The following is a 15,552-nucleotide window of genomic DNA, read 5'->3' as shown; positions in this document are numbered from 1 at the left end:
GACACTATACATTGTTCTTTCTGTACAGATGAGACATGCAGGAGTATTTCTACAGACGCATGACAAGCCATTACCTTTCAAGTCACTGTCATTGCTGCCCTTTCAAATTCCTTCATGGAGAAACTGAGCCATGCAGATGTGTGTGAATAGTTCAGACATGAGTAAAAAGGCACATTTAGGGTTTTAACATTTTAAAAGGAAGGAAAAAAGTAGCTACTGCCAACACTCCTTTTTTCTAGCTCATGTTGTGGGGTTTTTTAACTGTCCATTGCCTTTAGTTTAAAGATAGCCTCAAACCAAAGGGTGGGTGACATAACCACGGACTTCTGCTCACGTGCAAGCATCAGAGCTACTGCCAAAGGGCAGCTGTCTCAAAATACCTATGGAAAGAGAAGATCCAGATCATTTCTCCAGCTGTTCTGGAATCCCCGCTTTCAGGGAGTTATAGTGGGTCAACGCAAAAGAGATGAGACTGGACACTCTTAGGGTCAATTTTTCCTCCCTGAACACTGTGGCTGAAATGCACCACAAGAGGAAAGTTAGCAAAAGGCCCCATGCATCACTTACAGTCTATTCGCTGGGCTTACGATGGATTCAAGCTGCGCCCAAGTGCCCTGAATTTCACCCTATAATTTGAGTTGTGAAGTGACTCATTGATACCATTTCACTCTATACAATTTGCTTATGCTCCAGTTTACGACGAGCTCCGTTTCATTCCTTTCAAAGACATAATAAGGAGAAAAAACGATTCTATCAAAAATATCTGTTTCCCTGTCATGTATGTTACTTGGGATACTTCTCAGTGAGCGCGTGTGTGTGTTTACTATATTTTAAAACACCTCTAAGTATAACCTAGTTCCCTTTCCCCCAAACACACACATACACAGGCCTAACCAGAGAGGGATTTGCTCTGATCAGCAAGGGTGCAATTGACCCCAGCATAGTGGGTCCACAGATGCCCATGTTGCCATTTAACACGTGTTAAGGATTTAAGGGGTGCTCTAAGTCTTTTTTTGAGGGCTCCTGCGCAGGTCCAAATTGCACCCTTATTGCCTATTTGCTTTGAACTCCTGCAGTAACCATGGAATCTGTGCTGATTTGACTGACAGAAAAGCTGTACATTATGAACTGAACTCTGCAAAGTCCTTGGAAGGTCATCTGTGTTTTTCACATACCGATTTCCATATAGGTCACATAGCTGTGGTTATCACTCTACTCTCAGAGTGGGAAATTCACCCCTGGGCAGAGTGCCTTTGCAGTCCTACTTCACCTGCCCCTTGCTCACATCAGGCCTCCCCCAGGGGTTAAGCTTCCATTAAGAGCCAGGTGCTGCTCCTTTTGAAATCAGATGGTTTTGTCCTTGGCTTTAATGGAGTCAGGTTCTGACCCTAAGTCTTAAGTGGCATGAAAACCAATTTCCCTACCCCCCCCCATTTTTTAATAATGTTAGACAATAAAATAAAAGTTTTGAAAATTTCTATTCAGCCGCCTTTCCCGTCTGATCCGAGCCCTGCGGGTTCTTCCCATCATTCTGGATCATCTGGACAATGTGCGTCAGGTCCAAGCTCCGGGTGAGAATTTCAAGGAGCGGCTCGTCCTTCTGTACTCCCTCCATGAACTCCTCCAAGGAGAGCTCACCTGATTGCAGGAACATATGCAAAGAGGGTTCTGTTAAATCCTGCCCCCATTTCCTCTGACTTCAATGGGCCTTGAATCAGGCCCAGAGGAATTATGTAGACACAACGTAAGAAAGGGCCTAGCCATGGTTCTCGGCCCCCTGCCAAATAAAATTAAACTACTTGCACAACCTCAAAGCCATGCCACTCCTCTCCACAGCTCCAATCGCTCTCAAAACCCACCTCCTTCCCAGCCTCTGTGAACAGAAGCAGCTTGCAGTGTGCCCTGAAGAACAGTAGACCACAGGGCCATTTCTGCCAGGAGGGGAAGCCTGTCTGAGAGCTGCAGGCCTCTCACAGAGAACCATCAACGGCCAGTTCCCTCTCCTTTAGAAAGAGGGGTGTCATAGAATCATAGAATATGAGGGTTGGAAGGGACCTCAGGAGGTCATCTAGTCCAACCCCCTGCTCAAAACAGGAACAACTCCCAACTAAATCATCCCAGCCAGGGCTTTGTCAAGCCTGATCTTAAAAACTGCTAAGAAAGGAGATTCCACCACCTCCCAAGGTAGCTCATTCCAGTGCTTCACCACCCTCCTAGTGAAAAAGTTTTTCCTAATATCCAACCTAAACCTCCCCCACTGCAACTTGAGACCATAACTCCTTGTTCTGTGTTATTGGGATCTCCTTGTTCTGTCCAGCTTGAGTTCCTCTGATCGCACTTATATCAGTATGTCATGAGTAGAGGGGCAAAGTCCTACACCATTAAGGCCTTATAGATCAAAACTAGCATTAGAAATCTGGAACCAACAGGATTTATTTACTGAAGGAGAGAGATAAAAAAAGGAGCCTATCTCCCTGCCAGGCAGTCTAGGACCGTTCTCTAAAAGTTTCCAGTATCGTTTTAAATCTCCCCAGTCAAAGGGTTTCTACCAGTCCTGTTGGGAGACTCTTCCCAGCGGAGTGCATAACTCACTCCAGAAGTTTATCTTGACATTTCAGCTAAATGTTTCTCTTTCTTAATCTCATCCTCTGCTTAATCCCCCTAGTGGATTCTGGGCCCTTGGGAATATGGACATTAAATTCAAACACTATGACAAGAGCTTGAGATGTTGATGTTACAACCCCATGCTTATTTTGGAACTGTTTAAATAGGGCTTCTGATTTTCATTTTTGAATTTTAGGTTTTAGTATTGTTTGAAACAGCACTACATTAAAGTGCACAGAGGAACAAACACACTAAACCAGGGGGTTCTATAACAAGGATACAAAGCTTAACATAACAAGTAAGTCATTTTTATACATACTATAAAAAATTAAGTAGATCGTGTTTAGACAAGAAATTTGGGAAGTATCTGAAAAAAATCATCTCACACCCCTGAAGACTGTTTAAACTCTAGGGATTGGTAGAAGCAGAGCACATTTTGACACAGTCCCACATGACATTCTGATAAGTAAACTGGAGAAATGGGGGGTTGGTGGAACTACCATTAAGTAGATACCTAATTGGTTAAACAACTGCAAACAGCGAGTAACTATTAATGGAATGATGTTAGATTGGAAGGAGATCTCAAGTGGAGTTCCACAGGGATCTGTACCGGCTGTGATGTTGTTTAACATCTTTATGAATGACGCGGATGTAGGAATAGAGAGCATCCTGATCAAATCTGCAGATGACACAAAGCTGAGGGGTGGGGGTTGCAAACACTTCGGAGGACAGAGCTAAAATTCAAAGGGATCTTGATAAATTGGAGAACTGAACTATTGACAACAAAATGAAAATCAGCAAAGACAAATGTAAGGTGCTACACTGAGGGGGGAAAAAACAAATGCACAAATACAGAATGGGGGATAACTGGATTGGCAGCAGCACTGGTGAGAAGGATCTGGGAGTTGTGGTGGATCACAACCTCCACATGAGTCAACAGTGTGATGTTGTTGCAAAATAAGGAAATGCAATTTTAGGTTGCATTAACAGAGGCATAGCATGCAAGTCATGGGAGGTGATGATACTACCACTCTACTCGGTGCTGGTGAGGCCTCAGCTGGAGTATTGAGTCCAGTTTTGGTCATCAATGTACAGAAAAGATGTAGAGAAACTGGAAAGGAACCGGGGTGAGTGACAAAGATGATCAAAGGGATGGAATACAAGCCATATGAGCAAAGGCTGAAGGAAGTGGTATATGTTTAGTTTGGAAAAGAGGAGATTAAGGGGGGGACATGATAGCGGTCTTCAAATACTTGAAAGGCTGCTACAAAAAAGATGAAGAAAAGTTGTTCTCTCTTGCCACAGAGGGCAGGACAAGAGACAATGGGTTCAAGCTACAGCATAGCAGATTTGGATTAAATCTCTGGGAAAACTTCTTAACTGTAAAAACAGTAGGACAATGGAAAAGATGCCTAGAGAGGTCATGGAAACTCCTTCACTGAAGGTTTGCAAAAGGAGGCTGGAGCCATCTGTCTTAGATGGTTTAGACACAACAAATTCTGCATCTTGGCAGGGGGTTAGACTAGATGACCCTTGCAGTCCCTTCTAACCTTATGATTCTATGATTAAGAGTGAGAAATGTATAAGCACCTAGAGTTCAGCCAAGGGGGGAACAGGAGAGGATGAAATGGACAGGTTAGATGGTACCTGTTTCTTCTTAGTTTGCTGAGACCTTGAACAACATTTAAAAGGACTGGGAGCTAGATTTCCCCTCGCACTCTAAAGCTTTTTGGCCAGATCTTTAGATCCTCAGCTGATGTAAATGGCCATAGCTTTACTGATGTCAATGGAGCAACAGCCATATAAACCAGCCGAAGATCTGGCTGTTCAGATGCTTCAGATCCATTTTTGACAGCTCTGTTTCTGGGCATTCCAGGAGTTTGCAGTAACTTGGCAGGAAGAATTAGAGTTAGGGGGTTCAAGTTAGTGCAGTGCTCTCTCAGGCATATAAAGTTCCTTACCGTCTCCATTAATATCGATTTTATCAAACACAATGTCTGTGAATTCCTCAGCTGTCATTGTTTCGTGACATTGGTTTATGGCTCGAATAGCCTGGAGGCAAAGAAGGACATAGAGAACATTTAATGAGCATGTTGGGTAGATTTATGAATCTGCGGGCTGTGAGTAGCAAAGGGGTGTAGCATAAATTACCAAATTTTTATGCAATGGGTTAGGTTCTCAAAGGGATAACAAGTACATTTTTTAAAAAGATTCAAATCAATTTAAAACACATTAAATGCATTAAAAGATTAAGTAGCTACAGAGGCACATTGGGATAACTCATAAACCTTTGACGTCTGTAAATCCTGTTTCAAATCCTTAGTGCGAGTCTCAACCTAGTCTTAAATTGATGTATCTAAACAGCCAAGACTGGAACAGAAGGGATTGCTGCAGGTGAGAACTGGAAGTTACATGGGGAGATGTGTGGAGGCCGAGGGTTCAGGACTTGAACTGCAAGGGAATTCCAGTCCATCAGCACAGCAGTGGGGGACAACAACTGGCACAATGCATGCCCACACCAGGCTTGGCACAAGTCACTGCTGTTATTCCCAATTTGTGCCTAACTGAGCCTGAAGGTCCTTCAGCCCAGTATTGTGAGTGGACTAAAAATTTGGCCAATGCTTGCGAATTTGCCAGTTGACGGAGCACAATTACCTCTCTGGCTTGGAATGTTCTCCCTTTGGAAATGTGTTCTTATGGCCTTTCTACCTCTGTACATTTGTCTAATGGCTGATATCCAAGGTGCTATGGCAACACAGTTATTGGCTGAAGAAAAGAGAGGCAGAGCGGCAATTGCTCACCTTGATGATATTCAATAATTCTCCTCTGTCAATGCAGCCATTCCCATCCACATCATAGAGCTTGAAATACCATCTCAGTTTCTGTTCCACTTTTCCCTTCAAGACAAGGCTCAGAGCTGCCACATATTCCATAAAATCAATGTAGCCATCCTGAAAAGCACAAGAACAGGGCTACATCAGAGGTGAAGATGCGTCAGACAGTCAGCTTTAAAGGTGCTGTCTGATATCTTTTGGAACAGCTGACTGCATTTCTGTAATAAAACTGGCATAATATTACTTACCTTTCTCTAACTACTGGACCAGATCCTAAACTGGTGTAAATTGGCTGTAGTTCCTGTGAAGTCAATAAATGATGCTAATTTATACCTACTGAGGATCTGGTCCAAGAAGTATAAAAGCACTTTGAAATCGATGGTACTTATCTGGCCCCCATCACTGTAGTATCTGAGCACCTCACAATCTTTCATGTATTCATCCTCACATCACCTTTGTGAGGTCTGGTGGTGCTATTATCCCCATTCCACAGATGGGGAACTGAGCACTGACAGACTAAGTGACTTACCCAAGTCTGGGGTGGAGTAGAGAATTGAACTCAGGTCTCTAAGGGCTGTAACCATTAGACTATCCTTCCCATTTAACCAAATCATTTGGTGAAAAAAAACTAAATACGTTCATTTGAATTATTACTTTATTAATAAATACTACGAATAAATATTATTATATAACAAACTGTAGTGATTTCTCTCCAATAGCAGTGATGGGAATTGGGAAACCCAGTTGTATGTCATTTGGGAAAACATTTCTTTCTTTAATTTAGACATTTATTTTTTAAATTTAATTAAGTTCATGTATTTTTAACTATTGCAAATGGAAGCCCAGGCTATTCAAACAATCAAGAGTCATGCTGGTAATTCATTCTTGCCCCTGGTACCCAGAAGGACACAACAAAACAAAAGCCAAACTCAAGTTTTGCTGGAGCAAATGGAACCTGAACCTCAAAAGTGCAGGGTACTATTTTTGATAGAGAAGCCCTAATTTGGGAGGAGTTTAAAAAAAATCAGGCATCAAAGATTTCCTCTGCATTTCAGCAAAACAAGGGTTCTCTGGGGGGACATCCACCCCCGTGCCAGGGCCAGCACAGGGAATGGGCAACACTTAAGTTCCACTTTGTCATAAATATAAAGGGAAGGGTAAACACCTTTAAAATCCCTCCTGGCCAGAGGAAAAACCCTTTCACCTGTAAAGGTTTAAGAAGTTAGGATAACCTCGCTGGCACCTGACCAAAATGACCAATGAGGAGACAAGATACTTTCAAAAGCTGGGGGAGGGAGAAACAAAGCCTCTCTCTCTCTGTCTGTGTGATGCTTTTGCCGGGGACAGAACAGGAATGGAGTCTTAGAACTAAGGAAGTAATCTAGCTAGATATGCGTTAGATTCTGATTTCTTTAAATGGCTGAGAAAATAAACTGTGCTGAATGGGATGTAGATTTCTGTTTTTGTGTCTTTTTTGTAACTTAAGGTTTTGCCTAGAGGGATTCTCTATGTTTTGAATCTGATTACCCTGTAAGGTATTTACCATCCTGATTTTACAGAAGTGATTCTTTTTACTTTTTCTTCTATTAAAATTCTTCTTTTACGAATCTGATTGCTTTTTCATTGTCCTTAAGATCCAAGGGTTTGGGTCTGTGTTCACCTATGCAAATTGGCGAGGATTTTTATCAAGCTTTCCCCAGGAAAGGGGGTATAAGGGTTGGGAGGATTTTGGGGGAAAAGACGTTTCCAAACGGGCTCTTTCCCAATTATATCCCTGTTAGACATTTGGTGGTGGCAGCGATAAAGTCCAAGGGCAAAAGGTAAAATAGTTTTAAGCAGGTAAAAGTAAGCATAGGAGGTTTTCATGCAGGTCTCCACATCTGTACCCTAGAGTTCAGAGTGGGGAAGGAACCTTGACACAATTAAAGACCTATTTTGCAGGCTTAACTGGTGCATATGCCTTGTGCCTGTCCCCCTGCACAGGGGTGAATTGTATCTGCTCTGGATAAGGTTTTCTGCGTCCTGCTGATTTCCAATTTTGAATAAATATGCAAACCAAACAGACATAAGGACCTAGAGTTCATCTGCTCTATATGAAACTAGCAGAGGTGAAAGGCTTTCGCCCTCTCTCCAGTGCATTTTGAATGCAAGCAGCAGTTCATTTTAGTTGCCCCAAACACCTCCACCCCAAAGGTGGTAATTTTTAAATTTGCAGATGCACAATGTGTTAATAATCAACAAGATCTCAGAGTATCTGCTGGGTTTAGAGATTAATTAAACCTAGAGAGCTATTCTGTGCTATGAGAATCTCTTTATGCAATACAGTTATATCTCAGGAAGCAAAGAAGAACAGGCTTATCCAGATGAAATCTGATGGGTTACCCAACACTATCCCATCCATGTGCATATGTAATTCTTTTCACTGCTAATGGGATTTGCATGCAGACGTCAAGGGGAGAAGAGAATTCACAAAGAGCATGTAGAATGGGGTCTTGCGCTTTAATCTTTTCCCTCTGGAAACCTGGGTTCACACTTGGTCAGGCCACAATGGGAAAGGGGTTTTAGCCTCATTTTTCTGCTTCATTACATTTGCCCCACACTACAGTTGGGTACATTCAGCTGGAGAGGCTTAGTTCAGGGGAAGTTACAGGTCAGGACAGGTGTATTTGCAGCAGCGCTATGCAGGAGGGAGCTTGCTAGTCACTGTCCTGGCTCTAGGTATTGATCGCTGACAGTCACAACTTCTTAAACTGCCGCAAGGCATACTCCCAAACATATTTCAAGTGAAAAATGGCACATTATACAAAGCAATGGTAATTCCTCGGGAAGTATAGGCCATGTACTGTCATGGAATCAGCCCACTGCTCTGGGGGCCCAGTTAAAGAACAGATCATCTGCTTTATTCCACAGTACTGAATGGCAGCCATGCTCCTGCAAGGTGCAAGGAGGCTCCAAAGATGCTTCTTCCCATCTTGGAGTTCAACACACTTTTCAACAGACAGCTCTGCAGGGCTCCCATTCTATGCAGCCTGGAGAGTAATCTCCTGTATTTCACCTACTGAGAGCTTTCTGTGTGGGTGAAATTAATTCCTGACCAGATGGCCTGCACAAGGCTTAGGTGACACTTAAATCTCAGTTAAGCCCTAGGTCAAGGATTTCAGCAGTGGATAGAACTCACGTTTTCTGCACTGGGTTGAATTTTAGACACAAACTATTGGGATGAAATGAAACCTCAGCAAGGGCTGATGGATGTTATGAATGGCAGTTTGTGAGACAGACAATGTGGGTGAGGTAATATCTTATTGGACCAACCTCTGCTGATGAGAGAGACAAACTTCTGAACTTACACAGAGCTCTTCTTCAGGTCTGATAGATAAACAGAAAGCCAACTATTGATAGGGCCATGCCATTACGCAGTCAATTAGACCCAAATAAACCCTCTTAAATAAATAAAGCTACCTTACGCCCTGCTTTCTTATCCTGAAAAGGGGGAAGAGACACTAAGGCCTCCACCGCTGCCAATCTGTCCTATATGGAAGGTGAACAGATACCTTGATGAGGCGCATCAGTAAACACCATGAAGACAGGCAAATCCAGAATCACTCTAGTGATGTCACTTCCGGATTTATATCAGTGTAACAGAGGCTAGTTAGTTATTCCTAGATAGCAATTCTTTTCATTTCATTTCCTGCTGATAGCTCCTTACAAGTTGATGGGCCTGATTCACTCCTGCTTTACGCAGAGAAGTATGTGGGTGTAACTCCACTGAAGCCAATGAACTTGTGTCGGCATAAGACTGGCCATGCAGTAATGACTTGGGGCCTGCATATTGAGGGATCTTTCAGCCATCACTGGGATGCAGATATGGCAGCCAAGGAAGTGATTCTGGATGATAACAAATGTTCTCCAAATATGGCTTGATATAGCCCATGCAAGTCTTTCCATTGACTTGAATGGGCTTTGGATCAGGCCCATAAAGGACACTGTTAAAAAATAATCTTAAAGATCAGGTCTTTCTCCCTCTGAAGTCAGTGGACATTTAGCTACTGATTTCAATGGGAACAAGATCGGTTCCTACGACAAAGCACAGCATCCATTAGTAGCAATTGCTCTACCCAAAGCCTCAATGAGTCATTTGGTGCTTTTGCTCCTAACAGCACCTTCTGACAATCATGAACGAATTTAGTAGGAGCAAGTAATTAGACATTTTAAAAAGTTGTAAAAAGAGAAGCCCAGCACAAGGAAAACACAGCTGTTTAATAAAACAAATCCAACGATAATAAACATAGAAATCAAAAATAAAAAAATTTCATCTTTGCCCTAAGCCAGGGAACACGCCATACTGAGTGGATGTGGAACTTACTGTTGCTCCGTCAAATGAATGCGGCACTTTTGACTCAATTTCTTTTTACTTCCGTGACATTAGACAGTTTGGGATTAAAAGGTAGTTTACTTTAAAGGGATTAGAAACCAGCAACTAAAATAATTCTTTTAAAGTTGTATTAAACAGAAATACCTACAATTCAAATAATTTAAAACTAAAAAAGATGGAACATTTGTTTTGGAAAGATTCCCTTTTCTTTTACCTGCATTCATATAACAGAGTCATATGAGACATTCATGTTAAATACTTTCACATAAATATATTTATATGACCTTGATTCTCTACCATCTTGCAAATTGTTCAGACATTTAGGCCTGTGCAATATGAGTGCAAAGTAGGTGCAAAATGCTACCAAAACTGGTTGTTGGAGAGTGGAGAATATGGATTTGATAGTGTTTTACACCCAGTTGGCCCTTTACATGGGTGTAAATGACTACATAACATGTAAGGCAATGGAAAGACAGGCCATATTTATATATTATTTTTATTTGTATTATCAGAGTACCTATGGAACCGTAGTCACACACACACACACACACACACACATATATATACACAGGTACATACATATTAAATAGGGATGGTAATATTTACCTTATTAAAGTCAAATGTCTCAAACATTTGCTCAATGTATTTGTTTGATGCTGGACTCAGATTTTTCAAACCAAAAAACTGCTTGAACTCATGCAGGGTGAGCTGGCCTGAGGGACACTCCGTCATGAACTTCTTATACCATTGGTGGGACTCGGTGGCACTCAATTCTTCCACGGATTTCCCATCCATGTTCCCCATTTCCACACAAAGAAATTGTCAGGATTTTTCAGGAAGAATGGAAATTTTGAAGACTTCTCCTTCTTGGTTGTTGGGGGTTTGGTTGGGTTTTTTTTTTCAATTCTATTTTTTGTCTTAAAGTTTCAAAATCAGCTGATGTCACAGGAGTTACACTAATTAGAGAACCCAAACACCCAAGTGCAAGATTCTTCTAGTTCACTGTCATGGGTCACAGAGCTGAAAAAAGGCACCCCTCCAGAGAGAGTTTCACACTTCCTAAAGTGAATTTAAAATCGCAAAACTCTCTTCAAACAAGGACCTGACATTTAAGTATGCAGCAAATCCTAATCCAGCCAATGAGGAAGAGCTAGTGATGGGATCCCAACTGGGGCATCCAGAGTTCAGGGTTAAAATAGAAAGGAGGTAAAATGGGAGACCTGCAGATTACAGGTAAGATTATGGTGGCAGGATTTGCTCCAAGCATAATCTCCTAATCCACTTCATTTCTGATTTTGTGTCTGACCATGTGAGTGATGATTCTGATACTAACATCAGAACAAAAGAGAAGAGAGTAAAGTACTCCGAAGACCCTTTGTTAGTCTGTCCTTTCACTTCTCCCCTAGAACCCATTATAGCCAGAGGGTTTCCAAAAGTGGCCAGCAACCTGAGAATGAAAAGTCAGGCTGGGGAGAAAAACACTTCAGCTCCTGTCGCATGTGTTTTGCTGGGGTTAATTTTGATGGCCTAGGACAACATCAAGGAAAGAGAATCACTAACCACTCACTAAACCCTAACCAGCAGCCCTCCTAGCAGAGATTGGGTCCAGGGGGCAAATCTCCAATTAATAAATTGTCATAGCTCCACTGATTTCAATGGCATTATGACACTTTATACCAGCTAAGGATCTGCCGCCAATTATTATGTGCCTCAGAGATATGTGAAAAGGTCTTAGCATGAATGAGAATTGGGCCCAATGTTGTTTTCATATCTAAGGTGCAACAAACAGAGAAGAATTAAAAAAAATTTATCCTAAAATGTGTAATAGGCCAAATCCTCAGCTAGAGTATAAAATTAATAGAGCTACTTGGATTTACACCATAGTATTCATAAATATTTTTCTCTTCTACACACCTCTTCTACACACCGCAAGGAGCCCAATTTCTGAACATGGCCTGATGCTGCTTTCCCTGGATTTATTCAGTTACGAATAATAAAAGAGAGGCTTCAAATTAAAAGTGTGCAGGCTGGTTACACTTCACCAACTCTTTGTCAACTACATTTCCTAGAAGCTTGACAATGGCTGGACAGCAGAAACACTTAGCGGGGCAAACAGCAGTGAAAAACCTGGAAGAATAGTATAAGGCTGAAAACAGGGTTTTTCCAGCAGAAATACTGTGAGGTTTGAGATTCCAGCGACAGTCAGTATAACAAGGGCAGTGTACTCCAACAAGCCAGCACTGAGAAATTCAACAAGGAAAATGTGAACACGCAAAAGCAAAACCTTTCCCAGACATCTACAAAGCAAACTGTGCTAACCATGAGCTGAACATGGAGAGCTCCTCTCACCTGAGTGTGCCTCAAAGGGCTTTGCAAACATTAATTCACTAACCCTCACACTTCCTCCTTCAGAGGCGAAGCAGTATTATTTCTGCAGATTTTACAAGAGGAGAAACTGAGCTACAGGAAGGTGATTCAATGGCAGAATCAGCCACAGAACCCAGGCGCCTGACTCGCCATCCTCTGCTTTAACCATTACACTGCACATGCTCCTGGAGCTGGGAAGAGAACCCAGGAGCCCTGACCCCACAGTCCTATGCACTAACCACCTAATAGATTGCACACCTGCCCTGTTTTGCCTCGATGGAAGCAGAAGTTCTCCTCAGACCCCCTCTGCTGACCTTCTTATTTGAGCTATTTATGGCAGAGATTGTTCCTGGCCCTTATGTGGGTTAACATGAGGAAGGAGAGCACAAGAAACTTTCCTCCCCATGTGCAACCAATGTATGGGCCTAGCACAATCGCACCCTCTGCACAACAAACCTAGAGATGCACAATAGGTGCACAAGGGGGTAAGGAGGGGCAGGGCCAGGGGTTCCCTTTCTGCCCAAGCCCGTGGGGAGAACCAGCCCACCGGGAGAGTCAACAGCACCCCCTGAAGGGTAGTTGGTGACCTTCCTCTGCATGCCAATTGCGGCATTCTCATTGGCTGCACCTCCCCCTACTCATGCTGAAGGGAAATGTACCTTGGGAAGGAGCTGCTCTGTCAGGGGCAGCGCAGAGCACTTTCTGCTCAGCAAGTGACAGAACTGTGTGGTTTGTGCAAGAGGGATTAATATCATGGGCAAGGAAACACCTTGTGCCACTGGAGGAATCGAGAGCAACCCTCACAGATGTGCAGGATGTAAGGAGATTCCCCCAGATTTGCTGCTGATATAAGCACCCGTTAGGGTCAAATTCAGCGGTAGGTTACACCTGTGAACATCTACTTTCCAAATCCAGAGTCAATGGAATTACATCTGGGTTTGTGCCAGTGCAAAGGAAGAGCAGATTTGGCCCTTAGGGTTGTGATGCCAGGGGGCTGCCCTCTAATCAGCAAAAGTGGTCTTGGCCCCTGGCTAGACCCCTAAGGGAAGGAGGAATTTACCTTTCTCGACTGCTGTGTCCCAGCATGGCCTCTGCCTGTAAGCTGTCTGCTCTGCACTGCTCATCACGCTAGCAATCCCCAGTTCCCAATGATCAGGCAACCTAAAAATAAACCACTAATAAAAGAGTGTGGGCTTGTACCTCAAGAGACACCAATGTGCTAACAGTATATGAAATATCAATGCTTTGTAAGAGCTTCCGGTGGAGATACCCAGGACCCAGGGGAAACAGCCCTCACACTCACATTCAGTGCTAAAGGGGGAACGCATGAAGCAAATGGAGGCCTCCACTCCCCTGTGCATCTTGACAGCATCTGAAATATGAGGTGCCACTGTTCTTTAGTGTTAAGTGTACTCAGTTCTTCAATTCAGAGTCAGTAAATGCAGTGGCACCTGCTGTTAGCAGGATCAGACAGAAGAGATGGGCCTGAAATGAATCCGGTTTAAACACATCCAAACTTGGCTCTGGCTGTTAGGGCTAATCTCTAGCACACATTGAGTAGAATGAAAGCCCTGAATTATTTCAGGATATTGCAAGGTGCCATGTGAAATTCCCAGCTGTGCTACAGACTCCCTGTATGAGGTTGGGCTAAGCACGTGGGCCCAGATCCTCAGAGTTATTTAGGTGCCTAGTTTTAAATTATTTCAGTGGAAGTTGGGTGCCTAAACACCTTTGAGTTTCTGGGCCTTAAGCTCACTGGGCCTCAGTTTCCAGCAGTAAATAGGGGGATGATGATAGTCTTCTACCTCATGGGGGTGGTCATGAGGCTTAGTTAATTATTACTTGTAAAATGCTTTAAACTCCTTTGCTAAAAGGTGCTTCTAACGGGGAGTCCAGGTTCTCCCCCAACCCACTCTGTTAATAAGAGTTAGAACCCTACATAAAGTTGCTGAGTAAGTTCTGTTGGATCATTATAGCAGGCATGGCTTGTTAATTCTACGAAGATAGGAAGTGTGTGATGATCATCCGACCACAAGGTCTGGGGCACAGAGATTTCAGCAGGGAAGCCCTAGGACCAGCCAGACTTGGGCTAAGATTTATGACATACTGTTATTGTTTCAACTGCCAGTCAAGCCAAACTCCAGGAAAGAGGATACGTTTGGACTTTATGACTACACTGTTCAGAGCAGAGTGGGAAGTCCATCAGCTCACAATGCTACAGAAGGACAAAATATTATGATTATAGTTGTACCTTTCTGCCAATGCATTTGATTCGCAGACTATTAAAAAAAATCCTGTATATCTTGTGCCACCTGACATCTTTTACAGTGTAGTCTAAGTCGGGGCTAGTAGAGACCTCCCCCGTGCCTGATACATTTCAGTGATAATTACCAAACACAAAACAAGTTTTTACAGCTCCAAACACAAAACGAGCTTTCTGCCTCACTGAGCACAATGTCATACCATGCCTAGCAATGAAGGGGTTATTATGCTTTCCAGAGTCTGACCAGGACTTTGGGAAACCAAAGAAGAGACCAGCTCCTAGGGAATACAGCCCAGGTTCTACACTGAGCCCAGTGCATGCTGGGGCAAGACATCTAGCGTTTAGTCTGGCGTTTAGTTGTGGGGATACCCATGCAGTACATAGATGATCAGTAGAATTAATATTTTATGCACCTCACTGCTGAGTCTCACTACCTCAATTTAAAGAGTTCCCAGCAACAGGGACACAAGTCTGACTGGGTTTTCCTATATCATTACAATTACACACACTCTAGGCAACATATTTCTCAGAGATCAGTACATTCATCAGGTGGATGGATTCACCCAACCCCTATATCCACTGCATTGCTATCACAGGCACCAGTTGTCATTTTAATATTCTTCATTTAAAGTGCCAGCTAGTGGCTAGTTTTGGTAACTTAACCGCAATGGTAGGTTTACACTACTACACTGCATTCTGGGAGGAGTTGTGTAGAAGTGACGATAGCTGTTTGCTAGGCTGCTGTGAAAGCTTAGCTCCTGCAGTATCTCCCAAGTGGTCTTCTACAGCCATCCAGATAAGCTTTACCTTTCCCCTTCAACCCACACACTGCACTAGAATATCCTGCACAAATGAGAGACTCGGGCCAAGCATACTGTCAGTTTCATTGCTTTGGGTTTATTGTAACCAACTGTGGTTTCATCTCAACAATGGGTCTCCATTTGACAATGTTTGCACGCTCAACGTCCATCACCTTCCTGGTGTGATCAGTGTCCCGGCAACACCGGTACCCACAGGTTGGCGTCTGCGCAGTGTAAAACGTCGCGTATGAATTAGAGTAATTCGATTTATAGAAGACAAACTTGAGCGAATCAGGCTTATGACTCCCCAGG

At 43.1% G+C, this 15,552-nt stretch overlaps 1 protein-coding gene across 1 annotated transcript; it reads right to left on the bottom strand.

Moving 5' to 3' along the window:
• Nucleotides 1-1,417: 1,417 nt before the first annotated feature.
• LOC119846433 (guanylyl cyclase-activating protein 1) lies at nucleotides 1,418-15,328 on the bottom strand. Its single transcript, XM_038380101.2, has 4 exons — nucleotides 10,417-15,328; nucleotides 5,406-5,555; nucleotides 4,566-4,656; nucleotides 1,418-1,638 (listed from the first exon to the last, which is right to left on the bottom strand). Exons 1-4 carry the CDS (start codon nucleotides 10,612-10,614, stop codon nucleotides 1,478-1,480), a joined length of 600 nt encoding a protein of 199 aa, XP_038236029.1. The 5' UTR covers nucleotides 10,615-15,328; the 3' UTR covers nucleotides 1,418-1,477.
• Between the last annotated feature and the right edge of the window lie 224 nt (nucleotides 15,329-15,552).

Source organism: Dermochelys coriacea, chromosome 21 (assembly GCF_009764565.3).
Source record: "Dermochelys coriacea isolate rDerCor1 chromosome 21, rDerCor1.pri.v4, whole genome shotgun sequence".
In the NCBI taxonomy this organism is placed as follows: Eukaryota; Metazoa; Chordata; order Testudines; family Dermochelyidae; genus Dermochelys; species Dermochelys coriacea.
The sequence above is the reverse complement of the archived record's forward strand: the minus strand, read 5'-3'. Positions and strand labels throughout refer to the sequence as shown.

Bases quoted from the DNA above. Each gene is read 5' to 3' on its own strand.
- LOC119846433 (XM_038380101.2), bottom strand. From the start codon at position 10,614: ATGGGGAACATGGATGGGAAATCCGTGGAAGAATTGAGTGCCACCGAG. The intron at 5,556-10,416 runs GTAAATATTACC...TGTGCTTTTCAG, and splicing joins AGACATTTGACTTTAATAAG to GATGGCTACATTGATTTTAT. The intron at 4,657-5,405 runs GTGAGCAATTGC...CTTTGCCTCCAG, and splicing joins AATTATTGAATATCATCAAG to GCTATTCGAGCCATAAACCA.